At 37.9% G+C, this 22,317-nt stretch overlaps 3 protein-coding genes and 3 pseudogenes across 4 annotated transcripts; 5 read left to right on the top strand and 1 right to left on the bottom strand.

The window, feature by feature from the left end:
• On the top strand, positions 481-4,570 carry LOC104780769. Of its 2 annotated transcripts, none has more exons than XM_010505305.1 (5): positions 481-827; positions 1,072-2,492; positions 2,739-2,837; positions 2,913-3,087; positions 3,546-4,570. In XM_010505305.1, the coding sequence occupies exons 1-5, from the start codon at positions 542-544 to the stop codon at positions 4,376-4,378; spliced, it is 2,814 nt and encodes a 937-aa protein (XP_010503607.1). In that variant the 5' UTR covers positions 481-541; the 3' UTR covers positions 4,379-4,570. The 2 variants fall into 2 exon arrangements, with proteins under 2 accessions (XP_010503607.1, XP_010503606.1); XM_010505304.1 differs by having other exon boundaries at positions 3,534-4,570.
• On the top strand, positions 6,012-7,343 carry LOC104783960 (annotated as a pseudogene).
• LOC109132514 lies at positions 7,376-8,422 on the top strand (annotated as a pseudogene).
• LOC104780768 (nascent polypeptide-associated complex subunit alpha-like protein 2) lies at positions 8,460-9,800 on the bottom strand. The gene is made up of 4 exons (XM_010505302.2): positions 9,574-9,800; positions 9,421-9,499; positions 9,056-9,174; positions 8,460-8,978 (listed from the first exon to the last, which is right to left on the bottom strand). Exons 1-4 carry the CDS (start codon positions 9,679-9,681, stop codon positions 8,628-8,630), a joined length of 657 nt encoding a protein of 218 aa, XP_010503604.1. The 5' UTR covers positions 9,682-9,800; the 3' UTR covers positions 8,460-8,627.
• LOC104783958 lies at positions 17,613-18,820 on the top strand (annotated as a pseudogene).
• LOC104783957 (F-box protein DOR-like) lies at positions 21,131-22,093 on the top strand. Its single transcript, XM_010509048.1, has 3 exons — positions 21,131-21,225; positions 21,323-21,685; positions 21,796-22,093. Exons 1-3 carry the CDS (start codon positions 21,131-21,133, stop codon positions 22,091-22,093), a joined length of 756 nt encoding a protein of 251 aa, XP_010507350.1.

The raw sequence follows: 22,317 nt of genomic DNA, 5'->3' as shown, positions 1-22,317 counted from the left end.
CGTTAAAATTGATGAAGTGTCCCAAACATCAACATGTAAGTGTAACTTTTGACTTTTTTACCCTACTTTTTTTTTTACTAATTTACTGCAAGATAACATATAGATGTAAAATTTATAAAATGTAATTTCTTTATAAGATTAGGAATATTATATCAAATGAATATTGAACTTTTTTTTTTTTGTCAATTGGGGTTTTATTAATCAGGCCAAACATAATACAACGGCCAAATAAACGAAAACATAGACCGAAACTTTTGATAGGAAACAAATAAATAATTATCTAAATTGATATATTTTACTCATTCCGGAACTTATCTGCATTTTATATTAATCAGTGATTACGATCAATCAACTAGACTTATGTTTTTTCATTTCTCATTTAGATAACTACAGATATTATAGGGCTTTCCTATAGATCATTAAAAGGCCCATTAAGAAGCTAAACTTTGACATTTTATTAACACTTATTAGCTGCAGCTTCACTTTTTTTTTTCTTCACCAGTCTCTCTCTCTTCCTCGTTTTTTGTTTGGTGAGAAAACGATGGCCGATGGATTTGGATATGGAGGTTCCTCTGGAGTACCGTACCCGTTTTGGCTCTCTTCTTCCCCGTCTCCACATCCTCCTCCAGCTTCTACGCCGCCGTTTCTGACAAGAACTCCGGTTAATGATACCTATGATCCAACCCCACAATTGTTTGATCCGATGATTTATCATGGCTCTTATCAACGATCGCCTGCTGATTGGTCGAATAGCCCAACGTATCGTGAAAATTCTCGCTCTCAGACTCCTTCGTCATCGTTTTACGCTGACACTAGTACTCGACCTGGTATGATTCGAAATCCCCCCCCCCCCCTTTTTTTTTTTTGAAGACTAATTTGGGGTTTAACTGTACTGTGATGGTTTCCAAAACTGTAGATTTGATAAGACTTCGTTTGTGGTTTGATCTTTTCTTGATAGCTAAGTTCGATTTTAGAATCTTCACTCGTCATGTTTGGGATATGATAATGATCTTGTAGTGTACTGAATTGAATGGAGCATGAGTAGTTAAAGTGTGTATTGTAATTTTGCAGGAAATTATGGTACCAGGGTTGAAGATTCTTCTTATAAAGACATGTTATCAGCGAGTGGATTTTACTCTTCTAGGGAATCAACATCTGATTTTGTGTCACATCCCACTGAGAGGCAACGTTTGAACTTGTTGCCTAGCTATAATAACTCAGCTACGTTAGTTCCTGTGTCTTCTTATGCAGATATGCTAATCCGAATTCCTCATCAGGAGCCATTCTTTACTCCTATCACGTCTTCTGGTGTTTACGCTTCTAGTGATGAGAACCGTCCTGGATCTTACTTTCCTGGCTCAGATAGAAGACCTGAAACTATGAATCTTGTCCCTGGTTTTCGTGTGGAGCCTAACGGGTTTGTTACAGATTGTAATTCGTCTTTGTCAATGTCGAATTTGAAAACACAAGCTGTCTTTGATGGAAGTCAGACAGGTATTCATGTAGGAGATGGGAGATCGTTCCCGAGCAACAGTGATGTTTGTAGTCATGCGCCTGAGGATATCACAGGAGCTCAGTCCAGCTTGCGTGGTTCTTCGATTGAACCGGTTAACTTTGATGTTTTGCTTGGATATGGTGAAGCTACTGGTCATGTTAAGCCTTTGCCCGATAATCTTGATATAGTTGGCTCGCAAGGTTTGGGAAGTCCGCGATCTTCCCACACGATACTATCTAATATCAATTCCTCGATGTCACTGATTAAGGATAAAGTGGAAGGTAGTGGTGTCTCCTCTCTTTATCAGAGGCCTTATACTTTGGTTGCTGACGGTGAGAATGGTGTTTCTGAGAGCTCCTTGAAGAATGCAATTGAAGATTTAAATTGTGACGAGTCTCGTTCTTGGAGCCACTTCGTGGTGTCTTCTGAGGGACCTTCAGCTCCCACGATGTTTTCTATGGGAAGTGAGTCACGTGGTGCAATGAAAGCGGATAGTGAGAATGCTCAATCAGCTGTCAACTATAAACCCCCTTTCGAATGTAGTACTAATCAACCTAGTGAAGCTGTTCCAGCCGACCAAAAGTCTTGTAAGCTCCAGGAACAAACATTTGATATAATGAGTAGAGATAAGAAGACCAGGTTGTTGACAGATCTAGGTCTCGATTTGAGTAGTAGATCTATTGCAGATGATGTCTCAACTGGCCGATCACCTGAAAGGCACTTATGCGATCGAGAAGATTTCCCATCTCCGACGTCTTCTCCAAGAGTTTCTTCCGTGGTTAATGCCATGCATAGTCTGTCAGAAGTGCTTGTTTATGAATGCTTTAACAATGGAAGCTGGCTGAAGCTGGAGCAACTTGAGAACCTTGAGAAAGTAGTAGATAATCTCACTAAGTGCTTGAAGAAAATTACTGATAATAAGCCAACCGCAGGGGAAGCGTCATTTCCAAATCAAGCTGCGCATGTTACCTGTCCCAACGTGGTTGACATTCCTGAGGTATGCTACAGTTTGACCCCGGCATTTTCTGATTGCACAGCTAGAAGTTAAGAAAAAAACAATATGCATACTCTATGAAACAATAATGTATTTATGATCTAGAGCACCACTTGTGATAACTAGAATATTCACATGAGCGTAAAGTCTTCATTTGTGCCATGTTCCCGACCTATTTCGTTTTTCTTAAAATGAAACGCATTGCTTGTTCTTGTTTTCTGTTGGTTGTTCAACGGTGTCCTTGTTCAGGCTGCAAAGGGAGTTGTTAAAGGCTTTCAAGGGTTTAGTTTCAAGCCACTAGACAGCCTAGGCGTCAAAGAACCGGTGGATAAGAATGAGATGACCCAGGTATCTTACCTACATAGTATTTGTGTGCATCTGCATCATTTGTAAATTCTTGCCTACTGAATCTTAACTTTGCAGAGTATTAAGAACATACTTGCTTCCAACTTTCCTGATGGTGAAGAAAACCACCCACAAACTCTCTTGTACAAGAATCTCTGGCTCGAAACTGAAGCTGCCTTATGTTCCACAACTTGCATGGCTCGGTATCATCGGATCAAGAACGAGATTGGTAATCTTAAATTTAACGATAAAGGTATGTAACTTTCAAACTGTCTCATCTGTCTGATATTATTTGTGACTAGCATTGCAAGTGCATTTTCTCCATAATCGATGCTACTGCTATGCTAGTATGCTTAATTTGCTTATAACAGATCCACATGCAGTTAAACACTAAAAGTGACAGTAGAGGTGATTAGGATGCTGTTTCTCTCGTGTCCTTCACGAAAATATGTAAATCATCTGTAGATCAGTTTTGTATCTATCTCTGAGATTGGCAGGCGGTAGTTTTATGGATCGGATTTAACCCGGTTATAGGTTAACTTTGTCGTACCAAATTTAAACCTGGGCTAAAGGGTTGTTTAGTCATGCTTAGGATATAGGATTATAAATGCTTACCTTGCGCATCATTTTGGGAATAACTTTCAAATGTATTTGTTTTACCTATGTTTTAACCATTTATGTTCTTGCTTTTGATCCCAGAGATCTCTGCAGATGCAGGAACCTTTATGCAGGAACCTTCTCTTAACCCCCAGAAATCGGTTCCCATCATGAACGCTGCAAATGCAGAGCAGGAGACAACTGAATCGATCATCGAACATGGAAGCAATTGTGGGAAAAATGTAGTAACAATGAGTCATGATGCCCCACAAAGCTCTAGATTCAACTCAGACCCTGTGGATGCGGTATTATCGCTTATCTCCAGAAGCTTTGCGGGTGGTTTAGAACACACCATTCATGGAAACATAAGGCCTGATGATGCTGCAGCCTCTGGGAAGATACCGGATGCGATACAGCAGACATCGCCTGCATCTACTACAGAGAACAAACATAATGATGTTATAGACCGATTTCAGATTCTGAAGCAGCAGGAAACAGAGCGCAAACTCAAGTCTCAGAAGTTCCCAGATTCAGACATTGATGTTATGGACCGGTTTCAGATTCTTAACCAGCAGGAAACAAATCGCAAACTCAAGACTCAAAACTCCCCAGAGACAATAATGGGTGACCAGGAGGAGAATCCAGAAGCTCCGGAGATGGCTAATATTGGCAGAAGCAGTCATGTGGGTGACGTTATGAATAGATTCCAGATACTGAAACGCCGGGAAGCTGAACAAGTGCAGAAATCTCTCAACAGCTTAGATATGGATCCAGATTCAGAGAGTGACCAGCAACGAGTGCGTGATCGTCTCTGGTCAGCTTCGATGTTAACAGTACCTGCAAATTCTCAGATAGAGACATGCGGCGTTGATACAGAACCATCTACATCCGGAAAAGGCTACGAGAGTCCGGCCTCGGACTGGGAACATGTCCTCAAGGATGATTGAGTAGTGGAACTTCCTTGGATAAGAAGTTTCGATCCTTCAATGAATCTTGTTTGTATAAATAAAAAGGATTTGTAGAATAATAACATGAACGCCATTATGAAAACGTCTGTTGTGTATGATAAGGGAAGAAGAAACTGCGTGGTGTGGTATTGATAATTTTAAATGGATAGTCTAGTTTTCATTTTTTTGTTTCTTTACATCGTTTTCAATTTCAATTCTTTTTATCCTCTACAAAGAGACATTTTATTTTGAAACCCACTCAGATTGACAGACATCGTACATGATAATGATAATAATAAGGTAATAATAAGGAAAATCATACTTTAAACTTTCAAATTGTCATTGAAATTGAATAGCACTTTTAAATCTAGAAATATTTTCACTAACACTTAAACTTTAAAACTAACTTTTCTATTTGTACCGCTATGAAAGATGATAGAATAATAATATCCGTCAACGTTAAATAGTTAAACTATGTTGGTTTGATTTAAATACTTATTTAATTAATTTAATTTAATTTAATTATTTATGATGATTGATAGAAAAGTTAAAAATACATCAAAGCAAAAAAAAAGTGAAGAATCAGAGGTAAGGTTAAAACATTTGACAAATGTAAAATTGAAGACGACAATATATTTAGAAGATTCATTGGTTTCCAGTGAGAAGTCAATCTATTTGAATCAGAATCCAGTGGAGATGCATTTATTAAAAGGATTAATAATGTGAAGAGTAACGTTGTAAAATTTTTGTCTACAATGAAGATGAACGCAAATTTATTTTCTGTCCTTTTATTTATTTATAAAAAATAAAACTAATTAAAATTTAAATTAAACCAACATAGTTTAACTATTTCGCGTTGACGGATATTATTATTCCATTCTTTTTTATGGCGGTACAAAAATGAAAGTTAGTTTTAAGGTTTAAAGTGTTAGTAAAATCATTTTAAAGGTTAAAAATGTTAGTGAAATTCTCTCGAGGTTTAAAGAGCTATCAGTAACACTTTGAAAGTTTAAAACGTGATTTTTCGATAATAATATACACACTTAACAGTTGTAACTTATGTTCTTTTCACAAAAAGCGTCGTTTTAACATTTTCACACATAATAAAAAATATATATAAATATATCTTGTGCCCTTCTATATTACACTTTATCTAATTTTCTTTGCATTAATAAACTGAAATAATATATATGGTTATATTTGATTTTCCGTTAGTAAATTGTGTGTAAAATTACAAAGTGACACTTTTTATGAAGAAAAAAAATATATGTATCTTAACACTCTTCATGAAATGGAGGAGTATAATTTTTGAAATATACATAGTTTTGTTACTTAGTTACTACATACAACTGTAGTTAGTTATTCTAGAAATTAAATAACCCAGAAAACAATTTAATTTATTTAGTATTTTTATAGTATAATAACAATAATGTCAGGATTATGAATTTTTATAAATTTATGGTTAACCTAATTCTTAGTCTAGGAAAGGTAAAAGGAAATAAATCTTTCTTTCCTTTTTTTTTCTTGAGAAAGAACAGTAAATGAATATTTTAAATCTAGGAAAGTAAATATACTTTTAATTTGCAAAGAGAGACACGAGAAGTAACCAAGGTCTAGGGTTAAGTTTTGAAGTATGGCAGAAGCCGAACGTCCTCGGAAAATTCAGAAGAGAGTTTGTGAAGACAGAATCAGTTCGTTGTGTGACGATTTGCTCATACAGATATTATTGCTTGTTCCGACCAAAGATGCCGTGGCCACATCGTTTTTGTCTAAAAGATGGCGATTTGTCTGGACGATGTTGCCTAGACTTGACTACAAAGAAACCAATGACAGTGACGCCGGAAGCAAGAGCGTTTGGTGGTTCCTTGACGAATCAATGCGACAACACAAGGCACCTTTATTAGAACGTTTGTCGATTCAACTCGGTCCACAATGTCCTGTTGATGTTAATGTTGTAAAGTGGGTTGCAAAAGCACTTGATCGTCCCGTGCGTCGGCTAGATTTCCAGCTCCTCTGGAATAGCGAGCCGACCAGAATGCCTCAGAGCCTTTACACGTGCAAAAACCTTGCGAGACTGAGTCTTTCCAGCAAGATTCTGGTGGACGTTCCTTCTCCGGTTTCTCTCCCATCACTTACACATCTTAATCTCCATCATGTTGTGTACAAAGACGAAGACTCTCAAGTTAGGCTTTTATCAAGTTGTCCCGTTCTCAAGTGTCTTAGAGTGACTCGACCTCGTGATGTGGATGATAATGTGCGAAAGTTTAGCGTGAAAGTGCCTTCTTTACTGAGATTATCGTATATGCATCCAATATTTCAAGGAGAAGATTACACGGAAGATGATACTGCAAGGTCTCTGGTTATAGACACCCCGGCTTTAGTATATTTAGAGATCATTGACTCGATGGGAGACTCTTGCTCGATTGAGTATATGCCTCTTCTTGTTAAAGCATCTATTGATGTTCACTTCAACCCTGATGCCAACTTTCTGAGATATCTTTCGGGGATCAAGTGTCTGGTTTTAGTTCCGGACAAAAGAGTGGTGGTTCCGTGGTATAACACCGGCGCCGTTAAGTACTCTCGACTTATAGAGTGTAATATAAGACTATTCAGCACAAACTTGTGTGAATCACTTGTGGTTTTGCTCTCTAATTGTCCTAAACTAAAAGTTCTTATGATCAACTGTAAATATGAGACGGACAACGTCCCAATTTGATGGACCAAACCGGGTTCTGTTCCCACATGTTTGTCGTCTCATCTCGAGATCTTTCAATGGATAAGATATGCAGGAAGAGAAGACGAGAAAGAACTCATAAGGTTCATTGTAGTAAACTCCAAGTATTTGAAGACGGCCAGAGTCTCGCTGAGATCAACCTGCAGTGCTGAAGAGAAACATAATATGATTGAGGAGTTAAAATCCATGCATAGAGTCTCAACGTCGTATGTGCCTCTCTTCTCTGCTTGAATGTGTTATTTAGTCGTTTGTAATGTATAATGATGACCAATAATATATATGTAACTTCATCTATTTGCTAGAATATATATATATTTTCTTGCTTAACTTCTAAGATTGGTTAGGATTTTGTTTTTCTATTCTGTTATTTTGATGAGAAGTTTATTAATAAGAGCCATTAGTTTTGTAAAACACTTTGAGAGATCGACTATCTCCCACAGAAGATTCTCATGGACGTTCCTCGTCAAGTCTCTCTTCCATTACTCACAGAACTTGATCTCCTCTTTGTCAAAGACGAAGATTATCATTTTTAGGGCTTTTTTATCAAGTTGCCTTGTTCTCAAGCATCTTAAAGGTGATTGGAAATAGATGTGTGGATGGTAAAATGTGAGAAAGTTTAGTGTGAGTGCCTTCATTATTGAGAGTAGAGTACAATGCAGATATGATATTTCAAGAAAAAGATGCCGATAGTGATAGTGATTCATGCCCATCTTGTATTAGTGATTCATACTGAAAGAGTGCCTTTTTTTTATTATATTTTGACATATTTAATACGTTGGGACACTTTTTGTTGAGTACATGCCCATTTTGCTACAGCAGTTATTGATGTTGAGTTCTATCCTTATGAAAAATTTCTGAGGTCATGTAATTTACGTTTATCTCCGGTCAATACAATAGTTCCATGGTGTTACGCCGTTATTAACTACTCTCGACTTGTTGAGTGTATGGTACATCTATCTGGCCAAGACTTGTGTGAATCACTTTTGTTTGGTTTTGCTGTCTACTTTTTCTAAGCTAATAGTCTGCGAATCATGGTCCAATTTAACCGAGTTCTGTTCCAAGATGCTTGTGGCCTCCTTTCAAGATCTTTGAGTGGGGCGGATAAGCAGGAAGAGATAATGAGAAAGAATTCATAAGATACATTCTAGAAAACTCCCAAGTGTTTTTAAAACAGTGGGAATCTCGCCGAATTCAACATGCAGTGAAGAGAACAAGAAGATGATTGAGGAGTTAGATTTCATGCACAGGGTTCCAACGTATGTGACTTACCCCTCTGCTCTAAATGTTATTTAGACATATTTAGTATGAACTTTGTCTAGTTGTTAGAAGATATGTTTCTAAATCCTAAAATTTGCAAGTTTCTCAAACTTTGACTGCAATAAGCATCATAACAAACAGATGCGATTAGATACCGCAAAGGACAACAATGATCCGATTTTTCTGACAACTCCAAATGTATTTGAAAACAATCTGCAAGTGAGTTGAGGCAGAGAGACTCATTATCTCTCTCAACTCTTAAGTAGTGAGTTCCATTATTGCACTTACAATGTCTCCATCATGACCCTTGAGTGCCTTAACAGCTTTGCTGCGCGAAACCCCAGCCTGAGTCATGACCAAGTCAATGTCACGATCCTCCACACCGGTCTCATCGATTTCCTCTTCATCTTCTTCCACCTGTGCTTCTGCTGCGGCTGTCGATGCCTCTGCTCTCTGAGATGTGGCTCCCATTTCAGGCATCCTGAACTGCTGAGCTGCTTGCGTTTGAAGCTGAGAGCTCAAGTCCTCGATCTTGGCCTCACCGAATATAACATAGGTTTCTGAATGCGGGCTTTTGAAGACATCAGGTTTTGAGATGAAGAACAGTACCTGGCAACATCAATGTTAGTATATCATTAGAATCTTACGAGCGGTGAGAAAAACAGAGTTCAGGTTTTAAGTTTTACGTTTTTGGTTCTTTTGATGGTTACTCTGCTAACACCGGTGACTGGTTTCATACCGAGCTTCAACATCGCCTTCCTACTCTTCTTTTCACTTCTACTCTGCTTTGAACTTCCACTTACACCTACAATAACCAAACCTCATTCAATTTCAAGAACAATGATTCACTAACATATAAACATACTGGGATCTATCAATCTATCAAATGATTCATCTCCCAAACCTAAATATGTTAACAAAACTACTTCACATATAAAATCCCTAAAAAAACACAATTCACCATTTCTTTAACTAGTATCAAGAAACTTATTAGAGAGGTGAGACAAAATTTTGAAATGCACAAAATGGTTAAAAACGAGGGAAGAGTCACCTTGAGCGTCGCCGTCGTCATCATCATCATCGTCGTCGTCTTCGTCATCTTTAACATCTTCTACAATGGGTTCATCAGTCTGTGAAAAAGAATCCGCGAGCGTGAGACAAATACGCGTTAAATCGTCTAAGGAAGTGTTTTTTTTTAACTCACCTGAAGCTTCTTCTCGAGCTCTTCAGCAATGGTAGCAGTAGCAGCCGGTGGTTGCTCAGGTTGTCCATCGGCGGATTCAGTGACTACAGCAGCAGGAGGAGGAGACATGACCTTTCAAGAGATTTTAGGGTTCCGATTCGATTTCGCGTCAGCCAAATTGGATAAGGATCGGATTCGGTGCGGTGGTGAGGAGTGGTGACGAGTGACGACGACTCGGGGTTGTGTTGTTTTTGTCGTTGCACATTTGGGGCTTCTGTTGGGCTTTTATAGGCCTATTAAGAGGAAAAAGAGAGCCTGAACTACGTGGATACTCTTGTAGTCGACAAATACTGGGGGAATGTTTGATAATTTCATTATTTCTTTACAAATTCTACTTTTAAGTTTTTGGTTAACGTCTATAATTATCACTATTACCAAATCGTAATACAAAAATAATTCTCGATTGAATTACAAACTCATTATAATTATGTACAACACACCTAAATTGTGAAAGCTTTTGTAGACAAATTTCTCGATGTATAATATGCTTTTCAAAATTCCCATACCCTTTCTATAACACAAATTTTAAATTTAATCTTCTAATTCCATACATAGTGCAAACCCATCATCGAATTTAAAACATTTATGAACGAAGGATAACTTAAAATTTAACCTTTTACCAAAAAAAAAAGAAAAAATACAAAGATAAAAAGGAAAAAAATGTGCGGCTATTATGGTTTGCAATATATGAGGCTTTTCTCAAAGTTCACTTATTAATATAGAACATTTAAGGAAAAATTGCAAAAAGAATCCTCCGACTCGCAAATATCATGTTATTTTGGTAATTCGACCACTATCATGTAAATCTATAACCCGATTCACTTCCTCTTTTACATTGCAACCAAGGAACATACAATTCCCATATGTATTGGAGTCTGACTTAGGGTTTTGGTGATTCAAGTTAGGTTCTCTACTTGTGTAATTGGCCATTTCACATTTTGACTATCAACAGTAATTTTGCTCGAAAAACAAAAAAAAAAAATTGCAAGGAAATAATAAGGGGGTTTAGAAAGTAAAAATTTCAAGTTGTGTGTGTATTTGTCCAAAAATAAAAAAGGTTGTGTTTGTATATGGGCCATAACATCCTCAGTGCTAACTTTTCTCTAAGCCAAAAATGGTATTTCACGTGCCCAATTTAAAATATAATAACCAACCCTCCCAAAACCCAAACCCAAACTCTAACCCTATCGAAATAAAAGGAGAGCACGCACAAACCCAAAACTTTCCGCTTTACGCAGAAGAGCATTTGGGTTAAAGGTTAGGTCATTGTTTCTCTTCTGAATTTCTGTACAAGCTTTGTTATTCTGTTTCATCTGAAGTTCAGATTATGAATCGATGCGCTCTGTTGGTGTGTTTGTAGATCCATCGTGGCCGTGGGACGCGAGATAGCTACAAATGGCCACCGGTGAGCTCACATGCACTTACTGTAGAACAAAGAGAATAAAGTGAATATTTGCGTGTGTTATTTCGACGGCATTACATTCGTTTATATACATGACACAATATCTTGGCAAACCCTATACAAGACTTGTCGGCCAAGCTAATAACATAAGACATTAACCGAGACCCATAAACAGCCCAATACTCCCCCTCAAGTTGGAGGTCGGAGTGTAACGATGCCCAACTTGGACATTAGAAGACTAAACTGTTGAAAACCGAGAGCTTTGGTTAGGATATCAGCCAGCTGATCCTCGGAGCGTACATGAGCTGTCGAAATGACCCCATCTTGAATAGCATCACAAACGAAATGACAATCCCGTTCGATGTGCTTTGTGCATTCATGGAAAACAGGATTGGCGGCAATGTGTAACGCGGCTTTATTGTCACAAAACAACCACGTTGCAGCTTGTTGAGGAAAACCAAGATCTTTAAGCAACCCGCGCAGCCAAATAACCTCCTTCAATGCATCAGCCATAGAACGGTATTCAGCTTCCGCCGAAGACCGTGAAACCGCCTTCTGCTTCTGAGTTTTCCAAGAGATGGGGCAACCACCAAGAAACATAAAATATGCACTAAGCGACAAACGAGTTAAAGGACAAGTGGCCAGTCCGCATCACAATACGCCGTGAGAGTCAGCTCCGTATCAGATCGCAATAAAATACCATGACCAACCGATCCTTTGAGATAACGAACGACATGTAACGCAGCATCCCAATGTGCTTCACGTGGAGCTTTCATAAACTGGGACAAAATATGAATAGGATAGGTGAGCTCCGGACGTGTTACTTTTAAATAAATGAGACGACCAACCAGTTGCCGGTAACGAGCAGGTTCAGGAAGTATGGGACTGGTGTCGATAGCAAGCTGGTGATTTTGAACCATAGGGATCTTTGATGGGTTGGAGCCTTGAAGCCCACACTCATAAGCAATATCCAGTAAATACTTCCTTTGAGATAGAAAAATTCCCTCCGTACTACGAGCAACCTCAATACCAAGGAAATACTTAAGCTTCCCTAGATCCTTCATATGAAAACAACTGCTTAAATATGCTTTGAACTCGGTCAGAGACGGAAGACGATTGCTGCATATAATGAGATCATCGACATAAACAAGAACACGTAACTCGACTGCTCCTTTTGTTAACGTAAACAGAAAATAATCCGAATAGGATTCTTCAAAACTAAACTCCACCAAAGCGTTCGCCAACTTCGCAAACCAACATCTTGGTGCTTGCTTAAGTCCATACAAGGACTTATGTAAACGGCATACTTTATTTGGATACTTGTGACGAAAACCCTTAGGTAACTGCATATAAACTTCTTCCTCAAGATCCCCATGAAGGAAAGCATTGTGAACATCCATCTGATGTACTTCCCATCCTTTAGAGGAGATAATTTGGAGTAGACCACGAACTGTGGACATTTTAGCAACCGGCGCAAATGTTTCCTCAAAATCTCGTCCCTCAACTTGTCGATTTCCAAGAACTACCAACCGAGCTTTATACCGCTCAATAGACCCGTCCACATGAAACTTGATCTTATACACCCATTTATTTCCAAGAGCTTTCTTTCCTGGAGGTAAATCAACAATGCTCATTGTCTTGTTGACTTCCAAAGCATCAACTTCACAAGACATTGCATTGTTCCATTGTTCATCTTGGACAACATCGTGAAAAGATGTAGGTTCAATACCCGTTGTTACGACTGCGAGGAAAACACGATGTGGAGGAGAAAATAAACCATCAGCGATATAATGAGTGAGGGGATACTTTGTGGTACCAGGACCGTAGACAAGGACTCGAAGACAATTGGAGCGGGGTGAGCGTGATGGGTATTGTCTGCAACACAAGCAGCGTATGTGACATAACCAGGGAGCCGTGTCGAGGGAAGCTTCTCTCGTTTGCCCCGTCCTAAAACTGCGTGTTCATGAAGAGGAGAGTCAACATTGACAACAATAGTAACGTCATCACCATTTGGACTAGCAACTAGTACATCGGGGACAAGAGGAACGACAGTTTCGTCGGGTGGTGAATGTATGACGGTAGAGTCAGCACTTGGCAAATTTGTATCAGGAGGAGACAAGTCAGAACTAGTATCATCGGAAGCAACCACAAGTGGATCTTGTGTCACTGGATTGGAGAGATCAAAAAACATCTCACCACTCCCCCTTTCAACAGAGCCAGGTTGTAGAACCCAATCGTCATCAACAGGAGACAGATTTTCCAGTGTGGACGTTGACTTGCCATGAAAAGGAAAAACATTTTCGTGAAACACCACATCACGAGAAACAGAAAACTCATTGGTCTCCAAATCATAGACCCGCCAGCCTTTCTTCCCGAAGGGGTAACCAAAAAATATACAATGACGACTGCGAGGACCAAACATATCCTTATCACGAGCTCGCAAATGTGTATAACAGGAAGAACCAAATACCCACATTTGTTGATAATCTGGTGGAACACCAGTCAAGACTTCATAAGGGGACCGACCCTTATGAACCTTCGAAGGAGTGCGATTGATCACATAGGCAGCGCCCAGAACTGCTTCTCCCCAAAATGAAACCGGCAGACACGCTTGAAACAACAAAGAGCAAGCTACATTTAGAATGTGTCGGTGTTTACGTTCCACCCGACCATTCTGTTGAGGTGTGTTAACACAAGAGGTTTGATGAATAATCCTTTGACAAACAAGTAAACTCGCAAAAAACTTTGACAAACAAGTAAACTCTGTACCGTTATCACTATGCACCGTCTTGACTTTCTTATCGTATTGACGTTCCGAATAGGCACAGAAGTTTTCAACCACTCGTCGAACCTCAGATTTCTCAAGGAGTAAATGTGTCCATACAGAGCGTGAAAAATCATCAACAATTGTGAGAAAATAAACTGCTCCGCAAGAAGATGCAATACGATATGGTCCCCAAACATCCATATGAATTAGTTCAAAACATTCCGTTGTTTTATTAATACTCTCATAAAAAACATCACGAGTTTGCTTAGCACGATAACAAACGTCACAAGTATGAGAAGTAGAAGAAACTGAAACACCAGACTGCGGTCTCTGCTTCTATCACCGCCAAACGAAACAGAGTTCTCCCCACGTTGATTAGCTAACGACGGACCAGCAGCGAGGGAGTCTCTTCGAGCAACAAAACCAACGGCATCATGCGAGTGCTCTCGCATCTTAACAGAGGAGAGCCTTTGTTCCTCACGGATCACGCGTGAGTAAGCCTGCTCCAAATCGGGAGAAGGGTCGGCATCAACAATGGAGGTGATCACGTTTGCAAATCATGATTCATCTAGGCCCATAACAAACTGGTTCATCTTTTCTTCTTCACACTCCTTGGCCACCGTTTCATAAACTCCACAAGTACAACCACCGCAAGAACGCACAGGAAGTGGTTTGTATGTGTACAACTCATCCCACAAACCAGCAATTTTCCCGTAATAATCAATCACATGCTGACCATCTTGGCGACACAAAGCAATTTGAGAGAGGAGGTGGTTAACACGAACCTTATTCCCGATGGAAAACCTCTTTCTCAAATTTTCCCAAAGCTCATGTGCATTAGTAAGAAAAGAAACAGTTGAGCGTACACGCGGCGTAATCGATGTCCGCAACCACCCAATAACCATGGAGTTCATCGAAGTCCATGACTCCAAGTCGGAGCTACCAGTCCCTGGTCTCTTCAACGTACCATTGATAAAACCCATCTTCTTCTTAGCTCGAAGTGCGTTGATCATCTCAGCAGCCCACTCATTGTAATTGTCTCTAGTCAAGGTAACTGCAGCGATCATCGCCCCTGGATTATCATTAGAAGAAGTGGTATATGTCGTCGTCACCGTGTTATCTCCACCAGTAGGACTAACGGTGAGAACACCGGATGAAGTAGATGATTGTGTGCTTACTGTAGCCATAGCTCACAATAACCAGAAACAGAGTAATCGAAAACAAACGATCCAACCGAATCAAAAAGATCTCGTCAAGAGATTTGAAACAAGAACAAGGAAACAAGAGATCTCGAAAAGAGATTCAAAAACAAGAAGCTAAGATCAACTGATCTAAAGAATAGGTTTCAGGATTTTGTGCTCTGATACCATGTAGAACAAAGAGAATAAAGTGAATATTTGCGTGTGTTATTTCGACGGCATTACATTCGTTTATATATATGACACAATATCTTGGCAAACCCTATACAAGACTTGTCGGCCAAGCTAATAACATAAGACATTAACCGAGGCCCATAAACAGCCCAATACTTACGCTTCTCTCATCCTCCACGACGATGGAATCGATGTCACTGTGAGTCGTTTTTATCTTCCGCTCCGAGCCTTGTTTTTTTTTAATGTGATTGTAATTTTATCATTTTGTGTATGTAGCAACCTGTCCATTTCTTAATACCATGTTCGCCATGTCTAGTACAATCTATGTGTGTCTGGCTTGTTGATGGTACTTGGTGCCTATTCGTTGTTTAGTTGCTAATCAGGCCTTTTGCTAGGCTCAATCTTGACATTGTTTTTGAACTCAACCTACTTGATCCTTAACTTGTAGCATTTTTTGTTTAGCATATGCTCAAGCTAATTTGGTTACTTGTTAGCCAATTTGAACATTGAATCATACTGGCCTAGTCTCTTTGCCAAGCTTTGCCAAAACAAAAACATCGATGATCTCTTTATGAACGCTAGTTTCGGTGGCTCTGCTGCTGCTGCTCCCATGGCTGTGTCTTCTTCTGCCTCTGCAGCTGGAGGAGCCATTCAAGCTGCCCCAGAAACTGAAGAGAAAAAGAAGATATTGTATTCTTCTCTCCTCGAACCCTTTTACACTTTTACTCTGCTCATAATTGTAATTACTGCTATAATAAAAAAAAAATATATTTTTTATATTCATTGGTTTGTACAACTATTCTTTTTTTATTAATGTCTACTATTCTCAATACATCATGATAGGGGGTTATTTGGATTACAAAATTAAACCAGATTCTAGAGCAAGATTTAATAAGTAATAGTCAACAAATAGGAATTTATTTATTAACAGATTTTTTCTGCCATTTTAACTCATTTCAATAATTCTTTTAGTTGCTTTGATAGGTGCAATTTCTGTGGTTCATCAATAAAAAATAATTAATAAAGACTAAAGAAAACTTTGTGTATATATAATTTATTGGTTTAATTTTTTCTTCTTGTGATATTTCTATCTTTAGGAGGAGGTGAAGGAAGAGAGTGACGATGATTTTGTATCCGGCTTGTTTGACTAAGAAGCCTCTTTTGGGTTATAACGCTCTCTCAACAAAATCCGCCAGTTTATTTAAACGTGACTATTTTTAGTTGGATTTCGTATCGACACCATTCTCTAGTTTACCTTCACTAATCGTAATACTCCGTTTAGTTGGTAATAGATACATGTGATATGCGAAGTAGTAATATTTTGACGAAGAACGTTTCCTTAAACACAAGCAACCCCTAGCCCCTAGGCAATATATAAGGCATTCATTAGTTGGCAATGTATTAAAGACCATAATGAAACTTGTTAAACAAACACGTTAAGATCAAAAAAATATCCATAGTGGTATAGCAGGCCTACTAATTAATAAAAGGGGGTTTTCTTTTCAACCACATCCAAGTTTCAACCACACATGTGCCTCTTATATTAAAATATAATTTGCCTTTTTTTTCATTGAAATTAAGCTAATATTTATTAGTAAACACTTTTTACACAAAGGGTCTAAAAATCCAAGACATAGGGTCAAAACGATCAGAATGATTGTCTACATCCTAATTTAGCCAAGTTACAGCTTACTACACCAGAACGTTTTGTATGAACAAGTCGAATGTCTTTGAACTTAGTGTACTAATCAATAATAGATATATAATATCTTAATACAACCCGGTAGTCGACACATCCATTGAACCATCACTAATATTTGTTGATGATTCGCAATCACATACAAAATAACACATGAGTGAAACTTTCTACTCCAGCTTTGTTGTATTAATTAATGCTTAAAGTTTTGAGATGTGCAATACCTTTATTTCAGAAACCACCATCTCGATTTTAATTAACTAAAACCCAAATTTATAAGATTTGTATACTGAAAAGTAAACATGTTACTGTTTAAAGAGTATCGTATTAAAAACTTAAAATGACAATCAAGAAAAACAAACAGAAAGACACTTTTTGTAAAACATAGACGATATCATTGCCTAATGATTTAATTGTTTAAATTTAATATTTTGACTATAAGAAACCAAATAATCTAAATATATTTATATACCAAATATGATGTAATGAGTTGGATTCAAAATTTATTAATTGGTAATTATATATAGCTAATAATTTATATATATTAATAATAATAAAAAGGTTGCTGCAAAATGTTACAAAAGAAGATAAGGTTACAAAAGAGTCAAGATGTAAAACATATCACCAAAAGGTGGCAGGTGGCAGGCTAGTGGACCTTTAAGGTTTCATTGTAAAATCTTGGAAGACCATATATAACCTCAAGTTGTGTTTGACTATGGTACTCAATACTCGAAAGGGTTTCATTTCCTTTTAATTCATGCAATGTCCACCAAGAAAAAACGAAAGGAGCACGTCTCCAAAAAGAGGCTCACCTAACCATATCATCAGCGGATGGGTTAGGAGAAAACTATGGTAAGCTGCCAGTTGATCTCCTGGTCGATATACTCTCCAGATTGCCTCTGAAATCCGTCGCGAGGTCTCGTTGTGTGTCAGCGAATTGGAATTCTCTTCTATGCAGCCCACATTACACCAACCTGTTCCTGACGAGGTCTTCTACTCGGCCACGTCTCCTTTTCACTTTTGAAGCTGAGGGTAAGTGGTCTATCTTCTCTGCACCTGAGTACCTGATTTCAGACAAAAATTCAAATCTCATAGTTGTGGATAGCCATATGGATGTCCCTAGAGATGACACCTTTCGAGTTTGTGTCCCTGTTTGTGGATTGTTGTGTACGAGAGATGAGTATGAATTGAGTGGAAGGAGGGATGCAAGGATGATGATATGTAACCCTAGCACAAGACAGTTCAAATCATTACCCAAGGTGAGATCGAGGAGGGGTCGGGTTGTAACCTATCTTGGGTATGATCCAGTCGGAAAACAATATAAGGTATTGTGCATGACAATTCGCGAAAAGCCCTTTTTGTATAAAGCGGAAGAGTATCAAGTTCTAACACTAGGAACTGACAAGCTGAAATGGAAAATGCTTGAATGTTCAGTAGACCATTACCCTTATGCTAGCGATGTATGCATCGAAGGGGTTTTATACTACGTAGCTATGAATCGTAAGTCTAGAAACGATATGATAGTCTGCTTTAATGTTCAGCTGGAGAAGTTCAACTTTATTAACTTTGAAGAGATGGAGTATCATTGTACTTTAATAAATTACAAGGGTAAATTAGGAGCAATTTGTCATCCATCAATCGGTAATTTTATGGATGGAGGAGCTGCAAGCCTTGAGTTGTGGGTTACAGATGAAACTGATAAAGAACATACATGGTCAAAGCATATACACATATTGCCGCCTATGTGGAAGGAGCTAGTTGCGGAGACTAGAGTTTACATTGTTGGGATTATTGGAACAAGTGAAACTGTGTTTTCTCCATTCCACTTGACCAATCCGTTCTACATATTTCACTTAGATATGGAGAGGAACACTCTCAGAAGAGTTGGAATTCAAGGGATTGGACCTGTTAACGGTCAAAAGATCTATGCCTACTTAAACCATGTCGAGAATTTGAAGCTTATGATGTAAGTTCTTAATAATTTAAATTTCATAAAATTAAGATCAGTGCTATTTTTCCTCCTAATTTATTTAATAAAGTACAATATCATGAATTCTTAAGACAATCCTTGTTTTGTCATGTAGTTTTCCCAATGTTCAGTTATTATAAATGACTATGTTATAATTACTTTGATATACCTTCATCTTTGTCTGGTTACTGTGTACATGCATGCTCTTGTTTATATTAACCACACTCGCAGCTTTAGTTTTCTACGTTTGATCAGTTTTGACGTAACTTCAGGCACTCGAGAATCACACCCTTGTTGGACATTAGTACTAATTTGCATTAGTTTTTCAAATATATTTCATGTCAGATATCTCATATAATGTACAAACACAATTAGGACTTGCTAGTGTTTCAATGGCTCGAGGAAATAAACAGGCTGGACAATATGTTCAAAGTTCCTGTGAAGTTTGTGAAACATTAAAAGGGAATTTAAAGATTTTAATGATTTCGTGGGTTGGAACCCTCTTTACGATGGCCCGAGTGTTCGTTCTTTAACGTTGATGAGCCTTTTTATGACAGAAATGAATATTGACTAAGATTTATAGAATTTATAAATTAAATAAAAATGAAAAATTTCTGAAACAGAAGAAGCTAAGCATAGATGGTATTTTTATCATTTTTTATTTATTTATATCAATCTTTGTATAAGAACCAAAAATGTATTCCCTCTGTTTCAAATATAAAATGTTTTAGCTAAAAGCATGTATAGTAAGAAATGTTTACTTTTAAAAAGTTTAACCAATTATTAACAAAACTGAACAGAATAAATAATAAAAAAAATATCAAATTAATTTAAAAGTTGTTAGAAAGTTGAAAATATATTATATTATGAAACAAACAAAAACCTCCAGAACATCTTATCTTATGAAACAGAGCAAGTATATAGAAACAATCATTTAAAAAGTATAAAAATGTGAAATAAAAGTTTTACACAGGTAATAAATATAATACAATATACATTTAAACAAATTATTTTTGAGCATGATCAAGTGTTTAATTTCAGTTATCTTTAGGAGCACACTTTGATAATGAGAAATAAAATTGTATGAACAAAAATAAAATTGGTGGCTGGGGAATATATGTAAACTCTTTCTCGTATAGTATTTTATTTTCTCTTATTTCCCCTTTTAAAGCAAAAGATATATGTAAACTCTTTCTAAGTCTGCTTTATGCCTGCGCCTTCTCATCCAGGGTGTGGGAGATTTTAACTAGGCAACTGCTCCAAGCTCGTTGCACCACAAACTTTGTGGATATCATCGCACTTGTTTGAGACTCCACTTACCCGGCCTCAACTCGGTTCATCTTGCAGTATATTTGTCCTGCAAGCTTCTGCTCACTCGATTTGGTGCGGACGAAACTGCAGGCCACACGGTGAAATCCCAAAGTCTCCTGAACAACTTGCCAAGCTCATTGATCGTATCCGCAACAGGTTGTGCTTCATCAAGAGTCATGGTAGCTCGAACCTTGACGATGGAATCCCAAAGTCCTCTGTTTCAAAATTCTCAAACTTTTTCCACTCTTATTTCAGCTTTAGGTCCTACTCTAAATTGCATATACTGTAAATAATGTTTTTGTTTGCTGTGTTGAATAAATATAACATTCATTCATTCATTCAAAAAAAAAAAGCATATATATCTCTATCTAATATAATCCTTGTCTATGACTTGCTACATTACAACAACATTTTGCTTGAACTTAGTCGCTGATCAGATAGTAACTTGATATATATGAGCCGGCGATGGACATAGCCGCTAAACCACCATTAACATTGTTGATGAGTACTTTGCAATCCCTTTCAAAATAAACATGAGTGTAACCTCTAACCCAGCTTTGTTGTATTGACTTTTGGCTTCTGCTTCTAGTGGTGAACTAATTTAGATGAACATATATATGATTAGTATCCTTTAGATGAACATATGATTACTCCTTTCGAGTTTATGCTTGGAGAGAGTTACTTGGAGACAATATTTTAAACTGATTTATCTCTTTTGCAAAGTACCATTATTTTTTGTCTTTTTTTTTGTCAACATTATTATTATTTTTTTTTGTCTTATTTTCCCCCTTAGGTTTTTCTTAAAGCCTTACATAAATTAGGGCAAACCCTAGAAATTTGGGGTTCTAGGTTTTTGTGTCGGCCGTCATGGAGAAACAGCATAATCAAGTCCCCGAGAAGGGTCTCCTAACCATAGAGTCGATACCAGTTGATCTTTTAATCTCAATATTCTCGAGATTGCCGGTGAAATCCATTGCAAGGTGTCGTTGCTTTCGAAGAAATGGGCTTACATTCTCCGCCATCGAGATTTCACCGACTTGTACCTGAAAATATCGTCGACTCGTCCCCGTCTCTTGCTCAACTTCCAAGTCAACGGTAATTGGTTCTTCTTCTCCATACCTCAGGACCAGAACTCGTGTCTTTTAGCTGCCGATCGTCACATGAGTTTTCCCACCGAACATGTTTTCTATAGGGCTTCACCTTCCGTCTGCGGATTGGTTGTTTGTGGTGTAGATAGGAATCATCCGTGGATCTATAACCCTAGCACAGGACAATGCATAGCTTTCCCCGAGACGACATCACTAGGACCTATTAAGAATTTCTCTTTTGGATATGATCCGATTGACAAGCTATATATGGTATTGTGCAAGTCCACGGATTGTCGAGTTTTGACATTAGGAACAGGAGAACTATCATGGAGAGAAATTGAATGTTCCATACCCCATTTGTCTCCATTTGATGGTGAGAAATGCATCTATGGGGTTGTGTATTATTTGGCTCGTTGCGATGCCACTAGATTTCAAAACTCTTACAAGCTAGTTTGCTTTGATATCCGGTTTGAAAAATTCAAGTTTCTTGATGTGGACAGTAAGATTTGGGGATCAATTCTAGTAAATTTCGAGGGTAAATTGGGCATAATTATCCATGCTGATACTGTTTTTTCAGTGGCGAAACTACAACGCTTGTGATGTGGGTTCTAGATGATGTCCAGAATGAGAAATGGTCGAAGCATATCTACCAGTTTCCGTCCTTGTGGAAGAACCTAGTTGGGGAGAACGCCCTAAAAGTTGTAGGGATGACTGGTACATGTGAAATTGTGTTCTCACCATACAATATATATCAGGATCCTTTCTACGTTATCTATTACAATGTGGTGAAGAACTCTGTCAGAAGAGCTGATATCCAATTAGGAGTTGTTCCTGACAACGGTCTGATATGGTGGGTACCTCTGTTGACCATGTAGAAAATATGAAGCTTATGGAAGTGCCCGGGAGTTCATAGGACTTTATGATGAGCGCTGTTGTGCCTATATGTTAATCAATGATTAATTGTTGTAATCTATGTTTGAGCTTATTTTAAACTCTCTTTTATTTTTATTTTTGCATGAGCTATCCACTTATCTACTATATTGAACAAAGGACTTGATCCGTACGTCGGGTTGAGCCGTTTGAAGAACCTGGTAAAACC

Source organism: Camelina sativa, chromosome 4 (assembly GCF_000633955.1).
Source record: "Camelina sativa cultivar DH55 chromosome 4, Cs, whole genome shotgun sequence".
NCBI classification, from domain to species: domain Eukaryota; kingdom Viridiplantae; phylum Streptophyta; class Magnoliopsida; order Brassicales; family Brassicaceae; genus Camelina; species Camelina sativa.
Note: the sequence above shows the minus strand (reverse complement) of the source record. Positions and strands in the feature narration are given on the sequence as shown.

Coding starts and splice junctions, on each gene's coding strand:
- LOC104780769 (XM_010505304.1), top strand. CDS start 542: ATGGCCGATGGATTTGGATATGGAGGTTCCTCTGGAGTACCGTACCCG. Junction 2,493..2,738: donor ACGTGGTTGACATTCCTGAG/GTATGCTACAGT, acceptor GTCCTTGTTCAG/GCTGCAAAGGGAGTTGTTAA. Junction 2,838..2,912: donor ATAAGAATGAGATGACCCAG/GTATCTTACCTA, acceptor TTAACTTTGCAG/AGTATTAAGAACATACTTGC.
- LOC104780768 (XM_010505302.2), bottom strand. CDS start 9,681: ATGTCTCCTCCTCCTGCTGCTGTAGTCACTGAATCCGCCGATGGACAA. Junction 9,500..9,573: donor AGCTCGAGAAGAAGCTTCAG/GTGAGTTAAAAA, acceptor TCTTTTTCACAG/ACTGATGAACCCATTGTAGA. Junction 8,979..9,055: donor CCATCAAAAGAACCAAAAAC/GTAAAACTTAAA, acceptor TGATGTTGCCAG/GTACTGTTCTTCATCTCAAA.
- LOC104783957 (XM_010509048.1), top strand. CDS start 21,131: ATGGGCTTACATTCTCCGCCATCGAGATTTCACCGACTTGTACCTGAA. Junction 21,226..21,322: donor GCTCAACTTCCAAGTCAACG/GTAATTGGTTCT, acceptor TGTTTTCTATAG/GGCTTCACCTTCCGTCTGCG. Junction 21,686..21,795: donor CTAGTTTGCTTTGATATCCG/GTTTGAAAAATT, acceptor CTGTTTTTTCAG/TGGCGAAACTACAACGCTTG.